Genomic DNA, 17,239 nt, shown 5'->3' on the forward strand with positions numbered 1-17,239 from the left:
ACTACTGCTGTTAAAGTGAATCATGGAGAATTGATCAGCTGATACTTTGATATTTTGATGTCTTTCTAAATCAAAAGACTTGAACTCTGAAGTCTGCTTGTTCCTCTTTTGTTTTATTTATTTCTTCTTTTTGGTCACCCTACTTGATTGTACAATTCCAAGTGGTTAATTTTTCCAAGTAAGTTTTGTAGGTGTTAATAATATTATGTGCCCTTGGGGTTGTTTTTTTTTTTTGGTTACCTTTAGCACTTACATTTTGTGTTTGTGGTTAACAAATCTCCAAAGTATTTTTGGGCGGTTTCCTTGATTCTGAGGGATGGTGTGGCATGCAGGATTCAGGAATATGGAGGAAATTGCTACTTTCTGGAGAGATGTTTGCTTTGCTTGTCTCCATCAGGCACCTTGCTGTGAGGAGCAAAGATCAGAGGGTGAAGAAGAGACATCGTCCTGAGCTCATGTCCACAAGGCCCTCAAGAAACCGTGTGCCACAGGCTGGACCACTGGCTGCATTTAAACTCAACACATATACCAGTGTGTCATTGCCCCACCAGCGAAGCATCAAGAGAGAAGGCCACAACGTGTGATTGTTTGTGTTGCTGTGGTAAGATTTGTCTGTGATGTCCCATCAGGCCCCGCGCCAGGTATGGTCCCGGTCCCGGACCTCTGGGTTGGCTCTGTTCTCTGCATTATTTAAAAGTCTAACCCCTGACCCACATTCGGTATGGGCCACTGCAGGCTCAACATAAACCTCCATCTCTCGTCTGCGCGCTGATTGGACGGCCGGGGCGGGTCGGGGGCGCGCGGCGGTGGACGCGCTCGGCCTGTGTTTCCAGGAGATTCTCCGACGTGCCCGCGCCACCGGCCCCCCCTCCTGCCTGTGCCTTTTGCTCTGATGCGCAATAAGGAGCTTGTGAGGCGCGCTCCCGGTGCTCTCGGGCGTACCCGCCTAAGGAATGCGCGCCCCCGTGCTGCCCCTCACTTTAGGGCCGCCGCTAATTGCACTGCGCCGCTGATGTGTCCTACAGGCCTATTACTTGTAAATAGCCCAACTTTATTGAATGTTGGTGTTTTGTGCATGAAAATGCTTCAAACGCCGCTCACGCAGGAGTCTGGATGTCACTGAGGCAGCGCGCATCTAACGTCATGTTTCTCTCTTGATGAAGATGCAAGCGCTGGATCGCTGCTCCGTCTCACTCTGAAGACCACAGGACCGGGACTGTCTGCATCAATGATCACAACGCGAGGCGATTTCAATCGGACTATTGAGTTTCAATATTGTCGAGGAGGATTAAACCAATTTTGTGGAGAGATGCGCGCGTCCTCCCGCGGGCAGTCCTCTCACGCTGTCGCTTTCTCTGCCTCTTCTTTTTCCTCCACTTTAGTCTAACTTGAGCATTCTGTAAGGTGGATGAGTGCAGATCATTAGTGTGGAGGTTACATGCAGCAGAGTGAAGGCTGTTCCGGAGGGATCTTGTCCGACACAAATATAAGAGGAGCCGTCATGTATGCGGGACGCAAGAGGAGAAAACCAGTGCAAAGATCGTAAGTGAGAAATTCATGTGTGTCCTTTTCTTAATCGAATAATAACTTTAGGTCAGTAGAATTAAAAAAAAAACAAAAAACAACTCGTGTCTAATATGCCCACATATGTAGCATATTCAAACGTACAACTTATTACACCAAGTTCAAATATGTCTAATTCTTGCCCCAGCAAAGTAGGCAACCCATCCTAAAATCACAAGACATTTATAATAGGCCTACAGCTAACTTCATAAGCTTGTGTAAGAAAGACTGCGCGGTGAAATGTTGTGTGCGGTTTAAAGCCGTGGATTAGTCCGGGCCTGTAGCGGCCTCGCTTTAACCTTCAGTGCTGTTCATGTGCGCCGTAAATCCCCGTGTGACACTTTAACTGAGCAGAACGCAGTGCTCTGAGCACGCAAACCTCATCTGCATCTTCATCAGGCCTGAGGAACATCAGTGCCGTGTTCTGGTGCGAATACCAACACACTCTGGCTTGTGCAGATGATGTGCACCTGCCATGCGCCATTTTCTGCCAGTACGCCCTTCACCCGGGTGCACTTCATCAGTGTCGGCCACTGGGCATCTTCACTTTGCTGTGTTATTGACCACAAGGCAGCCGTGATTGTTAAATGTGCTCTAATATGGAGAAGGGTGTATGCTTTAATGTGTAAGAAAGAAAGACAGGCCAGTTTTCTATCAGAGAAATAAAATGTTTGCTGCGCCACATAAATGCCTTTCATTCTAAATATTTACAATTTATTTCTATTTTGTGAATGAACTATTTTGTTATGGCATTGCGGAATGTTAAAGACACGGCCTACAGTGGTTTCTATTTTCTTATAGCCCGTGGCCCAGGAATTTAAGAACTAGGCCTATATTTAATTCGGCTATTACTATAAATAATAATATCACGAGGGTTTCCTATGAAGTGCTCTTTCCCAATTTATTGAAAGGGAATGTTACCAATAGATTTAATTGTGTATCATAATTCTTAAAGTTTTAGTTCAAACCAAAAATAAATGATTTCACAGAGGCCATAGTTGAAAGATTGTAGGTCAAGCAGAGACTGAGGCCCTGTCACTCAGATGTTTACGCTCACTGGTCAAGTGGGCAGTTTGTTTGGGAAACCAAAAGAGCCAACTCAAGATATTTTATACAATACAATGCCTGTTTATTCTGTGAAACAAATGGCAGACTGATGACAAAAAATGAACTCATTCTGTATTTAGTTTTATCAATGAGATGAAAAGACATCACATTACAGTCACATAATGGATTTTAAGCAATCACATATAGTTTATTTGTAAAGCTCATAGCTGATTGCATATATAGCAAATTAAGTACTTCAAAATGATACCCTTGCTAATAGTTACATTAAAAAATATTCTATGCTTTTAATCTCTATTTCCAGGGTAAAGCCGCCTTCCAATGAGGGCACCAAGTCAAACCCATCTAAGCGGCACAGAGACCGTCTGAATGGGGAGCTGGAGCGACTGGCCTCTCTGCTGCCTTTCCCTGAAGAGGTCACTGCCAGTTTGGACAAACTTTCCATCCTGCGCCTCAGCGTCAGCTACCTACGTGCTAAGAACTTCTTCTCTGGTAAAAAAGACACTTTTATTCATGTAAAATAAAAACTTGATCTGAGTATGCATGTAATTGAAGACAGTGAAGCCCACAAACTGATGTGTGTAAAAAGATTAGCATAACACCACATCAAACATGTTGTGTCTGCTTGCTGTCCAGATAATTGCCTGAACATATGTACCATGCTCGTCCTCTTGTGGTGAGTCAGAGTCCACGTTGGCTCTGTTAGCCACTTGATGACAGAGGGAGCTGTGTCAGGAGCATGGAAGCCACTGCTTTGCCTTTAAGAACTATTGCGCCTCTCCAGTTGCTTTCCACCTTCTTGGACTTGTCACAACAGACAGGCAGCTTGCTTTGACTTTGTGCTGTTTATGTTTGTTGGCATCTCCTGCAGCCTGTGCTCAGTGTGGACCACCACACTGAGAGCGAAGCAGCCAGCCGGAGCCTTATTCAAACGATTTCCTCCAGCGGTGAAGGCCGTCAATATTTCATCAGCTTCCACATATCTGTTTGCGTGTATGTGACATCAGAGTTTTTATAGGGAGCCTTATTGTGTCCATTAAAAGAGTACCTCCAACAGTTGCATGCCACTGGATAGATGTGCACATTTTCCTCCTCTGTGTAGAGAAAAGACATTGTTATTTTAGGCCCTGATCTTGAAGAGAACGCTGCATTGCAGCCGTTGGATGCTTTTGAAGCATTAATAATTGAGAGTAGCCCTGAGTTTAAAGAATTTATGAAACTGGGGCAGAGTGATGTTTGTTTAAGGCAGTGGCTTTTGAAACGACTGTTTGAGGTGAGATGGACAGGATCAGCTTGGTGATATGTTTGGACACCCAGTGTGCATCTCTTATTCTCGGTGGACCAAAACAAATTCCTATGGAATCTGCTGCCATCAAAACTTACTTTATTCTTTCAGCATGTCAAGGTGTTTTTTGGCTCCTCAAGCTATCACAGTGAATTATTAATAGTACATTTTTCACCAATAGGTCACAGCATAGCCATTGGTAAAGACCTTTTGTCTAACTGCATTAGCCTACTTCCTGGTCAGTCTGTAAGTAATTAACAAGCTCAGGGCTCCTACATTTAGGAGCAGATCTGTAGAGAAAGCCCTGGGCCTTCGGCCCATAGCTGCAGGCTGCTTCTGGGACCATAAATTGTTGTGTGTAAACAGAGCAAATCCAGCTTGTTACAGTCTGTAGTGATGAGGTGGTTCTAGTGCGCACTGGGGAAATGCCTTTGTTTCCGCACTACAGCAGGCCGCAGCTCTGTTTGGATGTTCAGTGCGGCGCGGAGGCCGATCCTCATCAATAATTCACATTGTTTGTGCTTGTGTCTTTTATACATCCTTCACACTAACACAATTGTTTTCTGTTAGTGTATACCAATATGCAGTGGGTTTTGCACAAAGCCAGGTTAATCTGACAGTATTATCCCACCCAGCTGCTGTCTGTTGTTGTCAGGAGTTACAATGGAGTCAGCAAATCTGAGGAGAGGGGCGTCTCCAAAAGCGATCAAACAGGATCCCCCCATTTTGGGTGTGAGGCTCTCCAAACTGACAGTGGCCTTCACAGCTGCTATCTGCCTCCTCATTCATGCCGCAAGTGGGACCAGCACAATGTCAAGTGCTGTATAGATCTACGAGTCTCCTGGGGGCCTTTAGCGGTGGTTAAGTGCAGTGTTAGTTACTAATGGGCGAATTACCAATTGTAAATCCATTGAATTGTTTAGGAAGACGCAATGGTGCCTTGATCATGCCTTAATTGTTCTGTTGCATGTTACAAATATAAATTTAAAAGAAATGCCCTTGAGTGAACCTTTTTCTTATTTCCAAAGATGATAGTAGTGCTGCAATATTAATCGTAATTGAGTCAAGATCTTAATTTAAATTGACACAATTAGCAAGTCACAAATTGCAAACACTACATTGCTAGTAATTTAATTGTCTTTGCAAACAAACACATATTCAATATTATTGTGTATAAATCCTTTTATCCCCTTAGTTTAGACCAAAAACAATAAACATTTTTGGATAAATAACAAGTGGATATTTTGCAAAAAATGTTCAGTCCTAAATGATAAAAAATATTGTTTGATTAAATACATTTTTATGCAATGCATTGTCAAATGACTAACTGATGTTTGTTTTGTGCTCCTGACACAATCCATCTCGCTCGTTGACCAATGCCACGATTTCCTGACCCCTACAGTATGTGGTCATGATGGGACTGCAGTGAAGATTACAGTCACATGACTGCGGTTGCATAACGGCAGGGATACATGTCAGATGGTCTAATCTTATGGAGACCTCTGTGCATTTATCACAATAGTTATGTTTAATCCATGTGGTTATTCACAGTAAGGTCAATGTTGCTGAAGTCAGTTTAGAGATAACCAATATAGTTAAGAATCATCACTTTCTTACTTTTAAGGCTTTAAACCTTTAGAATCAGACTCTTTACAGCAGAGTAAAGTAACTATATACTATAACTATCTACATTTGCTCTTATTATTCTATCTAGTTTTCAAAAAAAGATTCACACCAAAGGTATTGAAATCAGATAAGCAATTGAAACTAGAACCTAGATACTACATTCTATCGTAAGAAGTATTAATACTTAATAGTACAAAAGTGGACTTTGCCTGGACAATTTCAAAATGATCTTGAGTTTTCTCAGAACTAGTATATGACCACATGGTAACATGGGAAAAGTACTATGTTTAGTCTTTTAATTGTTGCCGTGTATAAAATCAGGCATGGGGTAGATGTAACGCTAGTTCTATCTACACGTAATGCCCAAGGCACTACTTCAATACTTTCCTTCTATGTTTAAGTAAAGTCATTTGAAGTGACACATTTTGTATCGTTAAATGTAGTGGAGTTCACAAATGGGCCTTATGTGTATATTCACTTTGACATAGACACATTGCCTAACACATGCATGTCTTTGGACAGTGTGAGGAAGCCAGAGAACTCAGAGAGAACCTATGGCAGGGGTGGGCAAACTACGGCCCGCGGGCCACATCCGGCCCGAATGGCCTTTCAATCCGGCCCGCCCAGCTTGTCCAAGTAATATTTCAAAAAAAAATATATTATTATTTATTTTTTTTTCCCTTTTTTGCCCTCAGGCATCTGTCTGCACTTGTATCCTTAATAAATATGACATGAAATTGATTAAATAATAGATTCAATAGCCTATATTTGACAGAAAAGTGATATTTTATTTGATATTTAATTTTTGGGATTTTTTTTTTTCACACCAATGATCGCGGGCCGGCCCTCTGCTACTTGCCTGGATTCGAAAATGGCCCTTGGAGGAAAATAATTGCCCACCCCTGACCTACGGTAATACGGGGAGGACATACAGACTCCACCCAGAGAGATCATGTGATGTTGGTCTGACCGCTCTGCCACCGTGCACCCTGATGTGTACATTATACGTAAAATCCTCCTCATGGATATGCCCTGACAGTGCTAATAACATGTTTCCGCATGCAGCCTAGCATTATAGTAAGCAATAATGAATCCCATACACATCATAATGTAGTGCATAATCCATGAGATGTTTGATATTATTATGCTGACTGCCATTGATTAGATGAGCTATGTTTTGTGTGACGTGACATAAACAGCTGAATGCAGACAGCTGGATGTAGTGATGACATCACAAGTGTGGCTCTGCTCTGATTGGTTATACAAGATCAGTTGTAAATGACTGGTGATACGTCAGAATAATCACTAAAGTTCTGGTCTTGCTCCACCCCTCCCCCGCTTCCTGTAGGTCACATCTCTGCATTGAAACTATCTGGGCTACATAATCATCAGCGGTTCATCCTTCCATGTTTGACCCCTCCCTCCTGCCACAACACAGCGCCCTCCTCTGCTCAGTGCCTCTCTGACAGGGCTTAACCCCCTCCCCCCTCCGCCAATCACGATACGGCACAGGCAGGAATGCATGCCACCAAAGGGAGACCCTGGTCTAATCAGGAGAGACCTCTTCCCACCCAAATCCCATCAGCTCCTCCTGACTGTGGAGCACAAGCAAATATGCACCATGTGACAGAAGAACCTCCAGAGACACAAAAGCAGCACGGCCCAGCTGCGTGCCCAGGCCCTGCTTTAGTTGTCTTGCTTAGGCTGTGCGGCTGTGTGCATTACGTGCATTCATGTGTATGTTATAGGATGTGGGGGTGGTATGTGCATATCGCGTGTTCATTTACTGCAGTGGTCCAGGGTGAAGGAGTTGAAATGTTCTATATTTACTCGCTGTCATTCACACAAAGCTCGAATAATTAACACACAAACACATTGACACACAGTGTAGGCATGCCCACCCTGCTGACTGCGGCGCATTTGTTCATGCCACTTCATGGACAAAATAGGAATAGTAATAGCAATATATATATAGCAATATATGACACAAATAATAATTTTAACTATCCCTTGTCTCCATAAAAATATAAATGGAAACCACATAAAAAAAAAAATATCACACCCCTTTTATGTTCAAAGCATTTTATTAGGCCCGAGCCCCAGCAGGGCGGAGGGCCTATGGCAGCGTTGCAACTGTACCCCGTCGCCCCTGGCAAGTACAGTGAACTAGCCCATGCCGAAGGCATGGATCATGCATACTTACTCCTGCTATGACAACAGCAGCGCGAAGCGCTGCATTCCTCCAAAAACCCTCCTGGCATCGTCCCGTACGCGAGAATCCATGCCGCAGGCATGGGCCATGCTTGTATCTGCTCAAATCAATGGAAGTCTATGGGGAGTGGGCGGGGCATCCCGACGGAATAGGGAGTGACGATTCCACCCCATGGCGGCATCGGGAAGGCTTAGAGCTTTCAAACGATGTATAATTTGTTGTTATAGTGGAAACGGCTATATTGTTTTTGCTAAAAATATTATTATTAGGCCCGAGCCCCAGCAGGGCGGAGGGCCCAAGTTGGACAACTTATTTTGGAATATTGCAGATCTAAAAATTGCTCCCATTTGATCAAAACGAGTCCGATTAGGACCAAATTTGAATCAGTTGTTAAACTTTCTAGTTTGGACCAGTTTAGGCTGACAAAATTGAAATGGCTGCGATAGCGCCCCCTACAGAGTGACCTTTAAATTAACATTGAAGGTCAAAAATTAGTTTTACCAAAATGTTCTAAACTTTACCCAAAATTCTATTTTGGCGTCCCGATCAAAAAAGCCAAACAGACAAATGCCTTATTTTTTACGGCGTAGTCGTAGCGATGACAGAAACCTCCCATGTTATCCCTATGGGAAAACCGCAAAATCTCTCAAATATCCACATTTTTATGTTTCACACTTTAACGAAGTCCTCCTAGTGCGTTTTGCCCACCAACCTCAAAATCGGTGTACGTCCTCTAGACAAGTGGGGCATCTAAAGTTATTCAAATTTTAAGGATAGCTTTTACGGTCTCTGTGCGACGGAGCCACAAACGTTTCCCAGAATTCTGACTATTTGGCCTTCAGAGTGGCCTATAAACAATAGAGTTTTTCCAAATGACATGATATTTTGCACAAAATTCTAATTTGCCATCCTGATCATAAAAGTATGAGGGACAAAGTCATATTTTGTACGGCGTAACCGTAGCGATGACAGAAATATCCCATGTTATCCTTATGGGAAAATCGCAAAATCCCTCAAATCACCACATTTTTACGCTTCACACTTTAACAAACTCCTCCTAGGGCGATTGCCCGATCAAGCTAATATTTGGGGAAATCATCTACACAAATGGGGCATCAAAAGTTATCCATATTTTGATTTTAAGTGGTACGGTCTCTGTGCCGTGGAGCTGCAAATATACTGTCACAAATGGGAAAAACGCCAAATCCTTGAAATGTTCACATTTATGCTTCACACTTTAATGAACTCCTCTGTGGGCAATAGCTCGATCAAGCTCATATTAGGGGAAAATAATCTACACAAGCGGAGCATCAAAAGTTATCCATATTTTTATTCCAAGTGTCACGGTCTCTGTGCGCTGGAGCTGCACATTTGACCGACATTTGTGTTCATTTGCACTGGTTGTCCACATGTCCAATGTGTCGCTGTCTTAGTTCTTAGATAATTGCGTTAGCGCCATCTCTGTAAAATGCAGAGAGCAGAGTCGGAAGGCCGGCGGCCCGCGAGGGCCGTTGGATGCCGCTTGCGGCTTTAATATTCTTTCTTTCTTCTTCTCGGGACCAACCCCCCTATTTTTCACCCAGTGAACATTGACGAAAAGTCACAAAAATTTGCACACCTCTAAAAATCGTGCCTCTTTACATTCTGGCTATTTCCCTTTTCTAAAATAAAAAAAATTGGCGCGTCAGCGCCCCCAAATGTACCAAAAATACATTGAGAGATGGGAAATGACCTAAAAAAAATTTGATCGTAGAATCATGAAATTTGGCGCAGAGGTAGATGGTGACAAGAGAAGTAAAAAATATTATTACGGCAACGCCGTCCGCCCAACCAAATGTCGGCCATATTGCTTCAAAAATGGCTAAACATGACTTCGGAGTTTTTCCAAACGTCGTACTTTTACGAACTCCTCCCAGGGCGTTGGCCCTAAAAAGCTGAAATTTGGTGAAAATGCTACTGAGGAGTGGGACATCAAAAGTTATCCAAATTACATTGATACCTGTCACGGTCTCTGTGCGGCAAAGCCGCAAACTGTAGCAAGAGTTTCAGAAATCTCCCAAATTTAAAATTTCTGCCGTTTGCGCAGATAAAGTCCGAATTACGTCAAATTAGAATCAGTTGTTAAACTCTTTGCCCTAAACCTACTTGAAGTGAAATAAATTAATTTGGAGCCACAGCGCCCCCTACAGATTTTACATGGAGGTTAAATATTTAGTTTTGCGAAATTATATGAAATTTGACACACAACTCAATTTTGGCATCCCCATCAAAAAAGTCAATGACTCATGTCATAATTGTTATGGCTTTGCTGTAACGATGACCGAAACCTTCCATGTTATTCCAATGGGGAAATCGCCAGAACATGTTTACACTTTAGACTTTCACAAACTCCTCTTAGGGCGTTAGACATATTAACCTGAAATTTGGTGAGACTCATCTTCAGGGGTGGACCATCAAAAGTTATCCACATTTTTATTCAAAGAGTCACAGTGTCTGTGCGGCAAAGCCGCACATTTTGCCAAGAATTCAAAATAAAATAGCTTTTTGATGGTAAAACAAAGGGGAGAAGATGTGACAGCGTCACAGATTCAGCAGTAGGTGTAATAAAAGGACAATTGGGGCGCGTTAGCGCCCCCTCCTCTTGCGGCGTGGCGGCGGCGTAGCGAGGGCCGATCATTGCCGCTTGCGGCTATATTTTTTCTTGTTCTTCTTCAGCGCTTTGATCTCTAATTTGACCCCCTGAACATGCTCAAAAACTCACCAAACTTTACCCAAAATTCAAAATCGGCGAAAAATTATTTTTTTCTGGGCCATTTTTTTTTTCGTTAAAAAATGGCGTGACAACGCCACCGACAAAAGTCAAAATACATTGCGCCTATGGGAGACGCCCCGAGGTCAACTTTGTCGTAGAGCTACGAAATTCGGAACACGCATTCCTCTTGTGAGGACAAAAAATATATATCATTGTGGCCACGCCCCCAGTCATACCCTATGGCCGCCATCTTCCTTTGAACATGAAAACACGCTGAGTCAGCTTTTTTGTTCACGTCAAACTTTGACGAACTCCTCCTAGGGCGTTTTGCCCACCGACTTCAAAATCGGCGTACGTCCTCTGGACAAGTGGGGCATCTAAAGTTATCCAATTTTTTAGATACCTTTTACGGTCCGTGTGCGGCGCAGCCGCAAAGTTGGACAACTTATTTTGGGATATTGCAGATCTAAAAATTGCTCCCATTTGATCAAAACAAGTCCGATTAGGACCAAATTTGAATCAGTTGTTAAACTTTCTAGTTTGGACCAGTTTATGATGACAAAATTGAAATGGGCGCGATAGCGCCCCCTACAGAGTGACCTTTAAATTAACATTGAAGGTCAAAAATTAGTTTTACCAAAATGTTCTAAACTTTACCCAAAATTCTATTTTGGCGTCCCGATCAAAAAAGCCAATCAGACAAATGCCTAAATTTTTACGGCGTAGTCGTAGCGATGACAGAAACCTCCCATGTTATCCCTATGGGAAAACCGCTAAATCTCTTGAATATCCACATTTTTATGTTTTACACTTTGACGAACTCCTCCTAGTGCGTTTTGCCCACCAACCTCAAAATCGGTGTACGTCCTCTAGACAAGTGGGGCATCTAAAGTTATCCAAATTTTAAGGATAACATTTACGGTCTCTGTGCGACGGAGCCGCAAACGTTTCCCAGAATTCTGACTATTTGGCCTTCAGAGTGGCCTATAAACAATATAGCTTTTCCAAATGACATGATATTTTGAACAAAATTCTAATTTGCCATCCTGATCATAAAGGTATGAGAGCCAAAGTCATATTTTGTACGGCGTAACCGTAGCGATGACAGAAACATCCCATGTTATCCTTATGGGAAAATCGCAGAATTGCTCAAATCACCACATTTTTACGCTTCACACTTTAATGAACTCCTCCTAGGGCGATTGTCCGATCAAGTTCATATTTGGGGAATATCATCTACACAAGCGGGGCATCAAAACTTATCCATATTTTGATTTTAAGTGCTACTGTCTCTGTGCCGTGGAGCTGCAAATATACTGTCACGAATGGGAAAACGCCAAATCTTTGAAACGTTCAAATTTATGCTTCACACTTTAACAAACTCCTCCGTGGGCAATAGCTCAATCAAGCTTTACTTTGGGAAATATCATCTACACAAGCGCGGCATCAAAAGTTATCCATATTTATATTCTAAGTGTGACGGTCTCTGTGCGGCGGCGCAGCAAATTTGACTGACACTTGTGTTGATTTGTACTGGATTGGCCATGTCCAATGTGTCGCCGTCTGTCAAGTTCTTTTTTAATTCAACACACAATAAGGGCGCCATCTTTATCAAGTCGAAAGCGCAGAGTCGGAAGGCCGGCGGCCCGCGAGGGCCGTTGGATGCCGCTTGCGGCTTTAATTTTTCTTGTTCTTCTTCAGCGCTTTGATCTCTAATTTGACCCCCTGAACATGCTCAAAAACTCACCAAACTTTGCCCAAAATTCAGAATCGGCGAACAATTTTATTTTTTCTGGGCCATTTTTTTTTCGTTAAAAAATGGCGCGACAGCGCCACCGACAAAAGTCAAAATACATTGCGCCTATGGGAGACGCCCCGAGGTCAACTTTGGCGTAAAGCTACGAAATTCGGGACACGCATTCCTCTCGTGAGGACAAAAAAAAAATATTATTGTGGCCACGCCCCCAGACTTACCCTATGGCCGCCATCTTCCTTTGAAAATGAAAACACGCTGTGTTAGCCATTTTGTTCACGTCAAACTTTGACGAACTCCTCCTAGGGCGTTTTGCCCACCGACTTCAAAATCGGTGTACGTCCTCTGGACAAGTGGGGCATCTAAAGTTATCCAATTTTTTGAGATACCTTTTACGGTCTACGTGCGGCGCAGCCGCAAAGTTGGACAACTTATTTTGGCATATTGCAGATCTAAAAATTGCTCCCATTTGATCAAAACAAGTCCGATTAGGACCAAATTTGAATCAGTTGTTAAACTTTCTAGTTTGGACCAGTTTAGGCTGACAAAATTGAAATGACCACGATAGTGCCCCCTACAGAGTGACCTTTAAATTAACATTGAAGGTCAAAAATTAGTTTTACCAAAATTGTCTAAACTTTACCCAAAATTCTATTTTGCCGTCCCGATCACAAAAGCCAAACACAAAAATGCCTAACTTTTTACGGCGTAGTCGTAGCGATGACAGAAACTTCCCATGTTGTCCCTATGGGAAAACCGCAAAATCTCTCAAATTACCACATTTTTATGTTTCACACTTTAACGAACTCCTCCTAGTGCGTTTTGCCCACCAACCTCAAAATCGGTGTACGTCCTCTAGACAAATGGGGCATCTAAAGTTATCCAAATTTTAAGGATAACTTTTACGGTCTTTGTGCGACGGAGCCGCAAACGTTTCCCAGAATTCTGACTATTTGGCCTTCAGAGTGGCCTATAAACAAGAGTTTTTCCAAATGACATGATATTTTGCACAAAATTCTCATTTGCCATCCTGATCATACAAGTATGAGAGCCAAAGTCATATTTTGTATGGCGTAACCGTAGCGATGACAGAAACATCCCATGTTATCCTTATGGGAAAATCGCAAAATCGCTCAAATCACCACATTTTTACGCTTCACACTTTAACAAACTCCTCCTAGGGCGATTGGCCGATCAAACTCATATTTGGGGAAAATCATCTACACAAGCGGGGCATCAAAAGTTATCCATATTTATATTCTAAGTGTGACGGTCTCTGTGCGGCGGAGCAGCAAATTTGACTGACACTTGTGTTCATTTGCACTGGATTGGCCATGTCCAATGTGTCGCCGTCTGTCAAGTTCTTTTTTAATTCAACACACAATAAGGGCGCCATCTTTATCAAGTCGAAAGCGCAGAGTCGGAAGGCCGGCGGCCCGCGAGGGCCGTTGGATGCCGCTTGCGGCTTTAATTAGGCCCGAGCGCCACAAGCTGGCGAGAGGCCTATTAATCTCGTAAGGCCGTGCGAAGCACGGCTGCGAAAGTGCGCACGTAGTGCGCACGAAATCGAGCGCGAAGCGCTCGCCCACTTCCAAACACTCACTAACGCACTCCTTCACTCATGCACGCCCCGTGCATACTAATTAGTAGTAGGAAAATGGAACATTACCGTTGTAAACGGGCGAAGCCCGTGCAAAAGTGCGCACTAAACGAGCACCTTACATTGGGATGACGACCGCGAAGCGGTCGTCATCCCCATATAAAGCACTCATTTGCGCTAAGTACCTCACGAATACGTTCCCCATCTCTTGCATGTTCCGTGCATATAAGCATGTAATGCAAAAATTGAACATTATTACTGTATAGAGGGCCAAAAACACAAAGTGGGCGGAGCCCACTCAAAATTAACGAAAGTACCCGTCAGTGACCAGGGACCCACACCATGAGGTAGGAAAGCGCGAGCGTTTTCCGAAAATGTATAGTTTATGATATTTGAAAAATGGGAAACATTGTTTTCGCATCGGAATATTATTCTTTCTTTCTTCTTCTCGGGACCAACCCCCCTATTTTTCACCCAGTGAACATTGACGAAAAGTCACAAAAATTTGCACACCTCTAAAAATCGTGCCTCTCTACATTCTGGCTATTTCCCTTTTCTAAAATAAAAAAATTGGCGCGTCAGCGCCCCCAAATGTACCAAAAATGCATTGAGAGATGGGAAATGACCCAAAAAAAATCTGATCGTAGAATCATGAAATTTGGCGCAGAGGTAGATGGTGACAAGAGAAGTAAAAAATATTATTACGGCAACGCCGTCCGCCCAACCAAATGTCGGCCATATTGCTTCAAAAATGGCTAAACATGACTTCGGAGTTTTTCCAAACGTCGTACTTTTACGAACTCCTCCCAGGGCGTTGGCCCTAAAAAGCTGAAATTTGGTGAAAATGCTACTGAGGAGTGGGACATCAAAAGTTATCCAAATTACATTGATACCTCTCACGGTCTCTGTGCGGCGAAGCCGCAAACTGTAGCTAGAATTTCAGAAATCTCCCATATTTAAAATTTCTGCCGTTTGCGCAGATAAAGTCCGAATTGCGTCAAATTAGAATCAGTTGTTAAACTCTTTGCCCTAAACCTACTTGAAGTGAAATAAATTAATTTGGAGCCACAGCGCCCCCTACAGATTTTATATGGAGGTTAAATGTTTAGTTTTGCGAAATTTTATGAAATTTGACACACAACTCAATTTTGGCATCCCCATCAAAAAAGTCAATGAGACCCATGTCATAATTGTTATGGCGTTGCCGTAGCAATGACCAAAACCTCCCTTGTTATTCCAATGGGGAAATCGCCAGAACATGTTTACACTTTAGACTTTCACAAACTCCTCCCAGGGCATTAGCCCTATTAACCTGAAATTTGGTGAGGCTCATCTTCAGGGGTGGACCATCAAAAGTTATCCACATTTTTATTCAAAGAGTCACGGTGTCTGTGCGGCAAAGCCGCACATTTTGCCAAGAATTCAAAATAAAATTGCTTTTTGATGGTAAAACAAAGTGAGAAGATGTGACAGCTTCACAGATTCAGCAGTAGGCGTAATAAAAGGACAATTGGGGCGCGTTAGCGCCCCCTCCTCTTGCGGCGTGGCGGCGGCGTGGCGAGGGCCGATCATTGCCGCTTGCGGCTATATTTATTATTATTATTCTTGTTCTTCTGCTTTTTGAGCTCTAATTTGACCCCCTGAACATGCTCAAAAACTCACCAAACTTTGCCCAAAATTCAGAATCGGCGAAAAATTTGATTTTTTCGTTAAAAAATTGCGCGACAGCGCCACCGACAAAAGTCAAAATACATTGCGCCTATGGGAGACGCCCCGAGGTCAACTTTGTCGTAGAGCTACGAAATTCGGGACACGCATTCCTCTCGTGAGGACAAAAACAAAATATTACTGTGGCCACGCCCCCAGACTTACCCTATGCCCGCCATCTTCCTTTGAAAATGAAAACACGCTGTGTTAGCCATTTTATTCACGTCAAACTTTGACGAACTCCTCCTAGGGCGTTTTGCCCACCGACTTCAAAATCGGCGTACGTCCTCTGGACAAGTGGGGCATCTAAAGTTATCCAAATTTTTGGTACACCTTTTATGGTCTGTGTGCGGCGCAGCCGCAAAGTTGGACCACTTATTTTGGGATATTGCAGATCTAAAAATTGCTCCCATTTGATCAAAACGAGTCCGAGTAGGACCAAATTTGAATCAGTTGTTAAACTTTCTAGTTTTGACCAGTTTATGAAGACAAAATTGAAATGGGCGCGATAGCGCCCCCTACAGAGTGACCTTTAAATTAACATTGAAGGTCAAACATTTGTTTTACCAAAATGTTCTAAACTTTACCCAAAATTCTATTTTGCCGTCCCGATCAAAAAAGCCAATCAGACAAATGCTTTCATTTTTACGCCGTAGTCGTAGCGATCAAATCAAATCAAATCAATTTATTTTTGTAAGGCCCAAAATCACAACAACAGTTGCCTCTGAGGGCCACAGGGATGACAGAAACCTCCCATGTTTTCCCTATGGGAAAACCGCAAAATTTTTCAAATTACCACTTTTTTATGTTTTACACTTTAACAAACTCCTCCTAGTGCGTTTTGCCCACCGATCTCAAAATTGGTGTACGTCCTCTAGACAAGTGGGGCATCTAAACTTATCAAAATTCTAAGGATAACTTTTACGGTCTCTGTGCGACGGAGCCGCAAACGTTTCCCAGAATTCTGACTAGTTGGCCGTCAGAGTGGCCTATAAACAATAGAGTTTTTCCAAATAAAATGACATTTTGCACAAAATTCAAATTTGACATCCTGATCATAAAAGTATGAGAGCCAAAGTCATATTTTGTACTGCGTAACCGTAGCGATGACAGAAACATCCCATGTTATCCTTATGGGAAAATTGCAAAATCCCTCAAATCACCACATTTTTACGCTTCACACTTTAACGAACTCCTCCTAGGGCGATTACCCGATCAAGTTCATATTTGGGGAAAATCCTCTACACAAGCGGGGCATCAAATGTTATCCATCTTTTGATTCTAAGTGCTACGGTCTCTGTGCGGTGGAGCAGCAAATATACTGTCACAAATGGGAAAAACGCCAAATCCTTGAATTGTTCACATTTACGCTTCACATTTACGCTTCACACTTAAACGAACTCCTCCGTGGGCGATTGTCCGATCAAACTCATATTTGGGGAAAATCATCTACACAAGCGGGGCATCAAAAGTTATCCATATTTTCATTCTAAGTGCTACGGTCTCTGTGTGGCGGACCCGCAAATATATGTCACAAATGGGAAAACAGCGAAATCTCTAAAATGACCACATTTTTACGCTTCACACTTAAACGAACTCCTCCTAGGGCGATTGCCCGATCAAGTTCATATTTGGGGAAATCATCTACACAAACGGGGCATCAAAAGTTATCCATA

At 42.8% G+C, this 17,239-nt stretch overlaps 1 protein-coding gene across 1 annotated transcript in view; it reads left to right on the forward strand.

Annotated features, from left to right (window-relative positions):
* The first annotated feature begins 982 nt into the window (after positions 1-982).
* LOC140359821 (aryl hydrocarbon receptor-like) overlaps positions 983-17,239 on the forward strand; it is a 34,928-nt gene continuing 18,671 nt past the window's right edge. The window contains exons 1-2 of the mRNA XM_072445015.1: positions 983-1,542; positions 2,933-3,120. Coding sequence (XP_072301116.1) covers positions 1,439-1,542; positions 2,933-3,120 — 292 coding nt within the window. The 5' untranslated portion in view covers positions 983-1,438. The remainder of the gene's footprint in view (positions 1,543-2,932; positions 3,121-17,239) is intronic.

The sequence above is a fragment of the Eucyclogobius newberryi genome, unplaced genomic scaffold (assembly GCF_026437365.1).
Source record: "Eucyclogobius newberryi isolate DKJ021-1_F unplaced genomic scaffold, fEucNew1.0.hap1 SCAF_14, whole genome shotgun sequence".
NCBI lineage: Eukaryota > Metazoa > Chordata > Actinopteri > Gobiiformes > Gobiidae > Eucyclogobius > Eucyclogobius newberryi.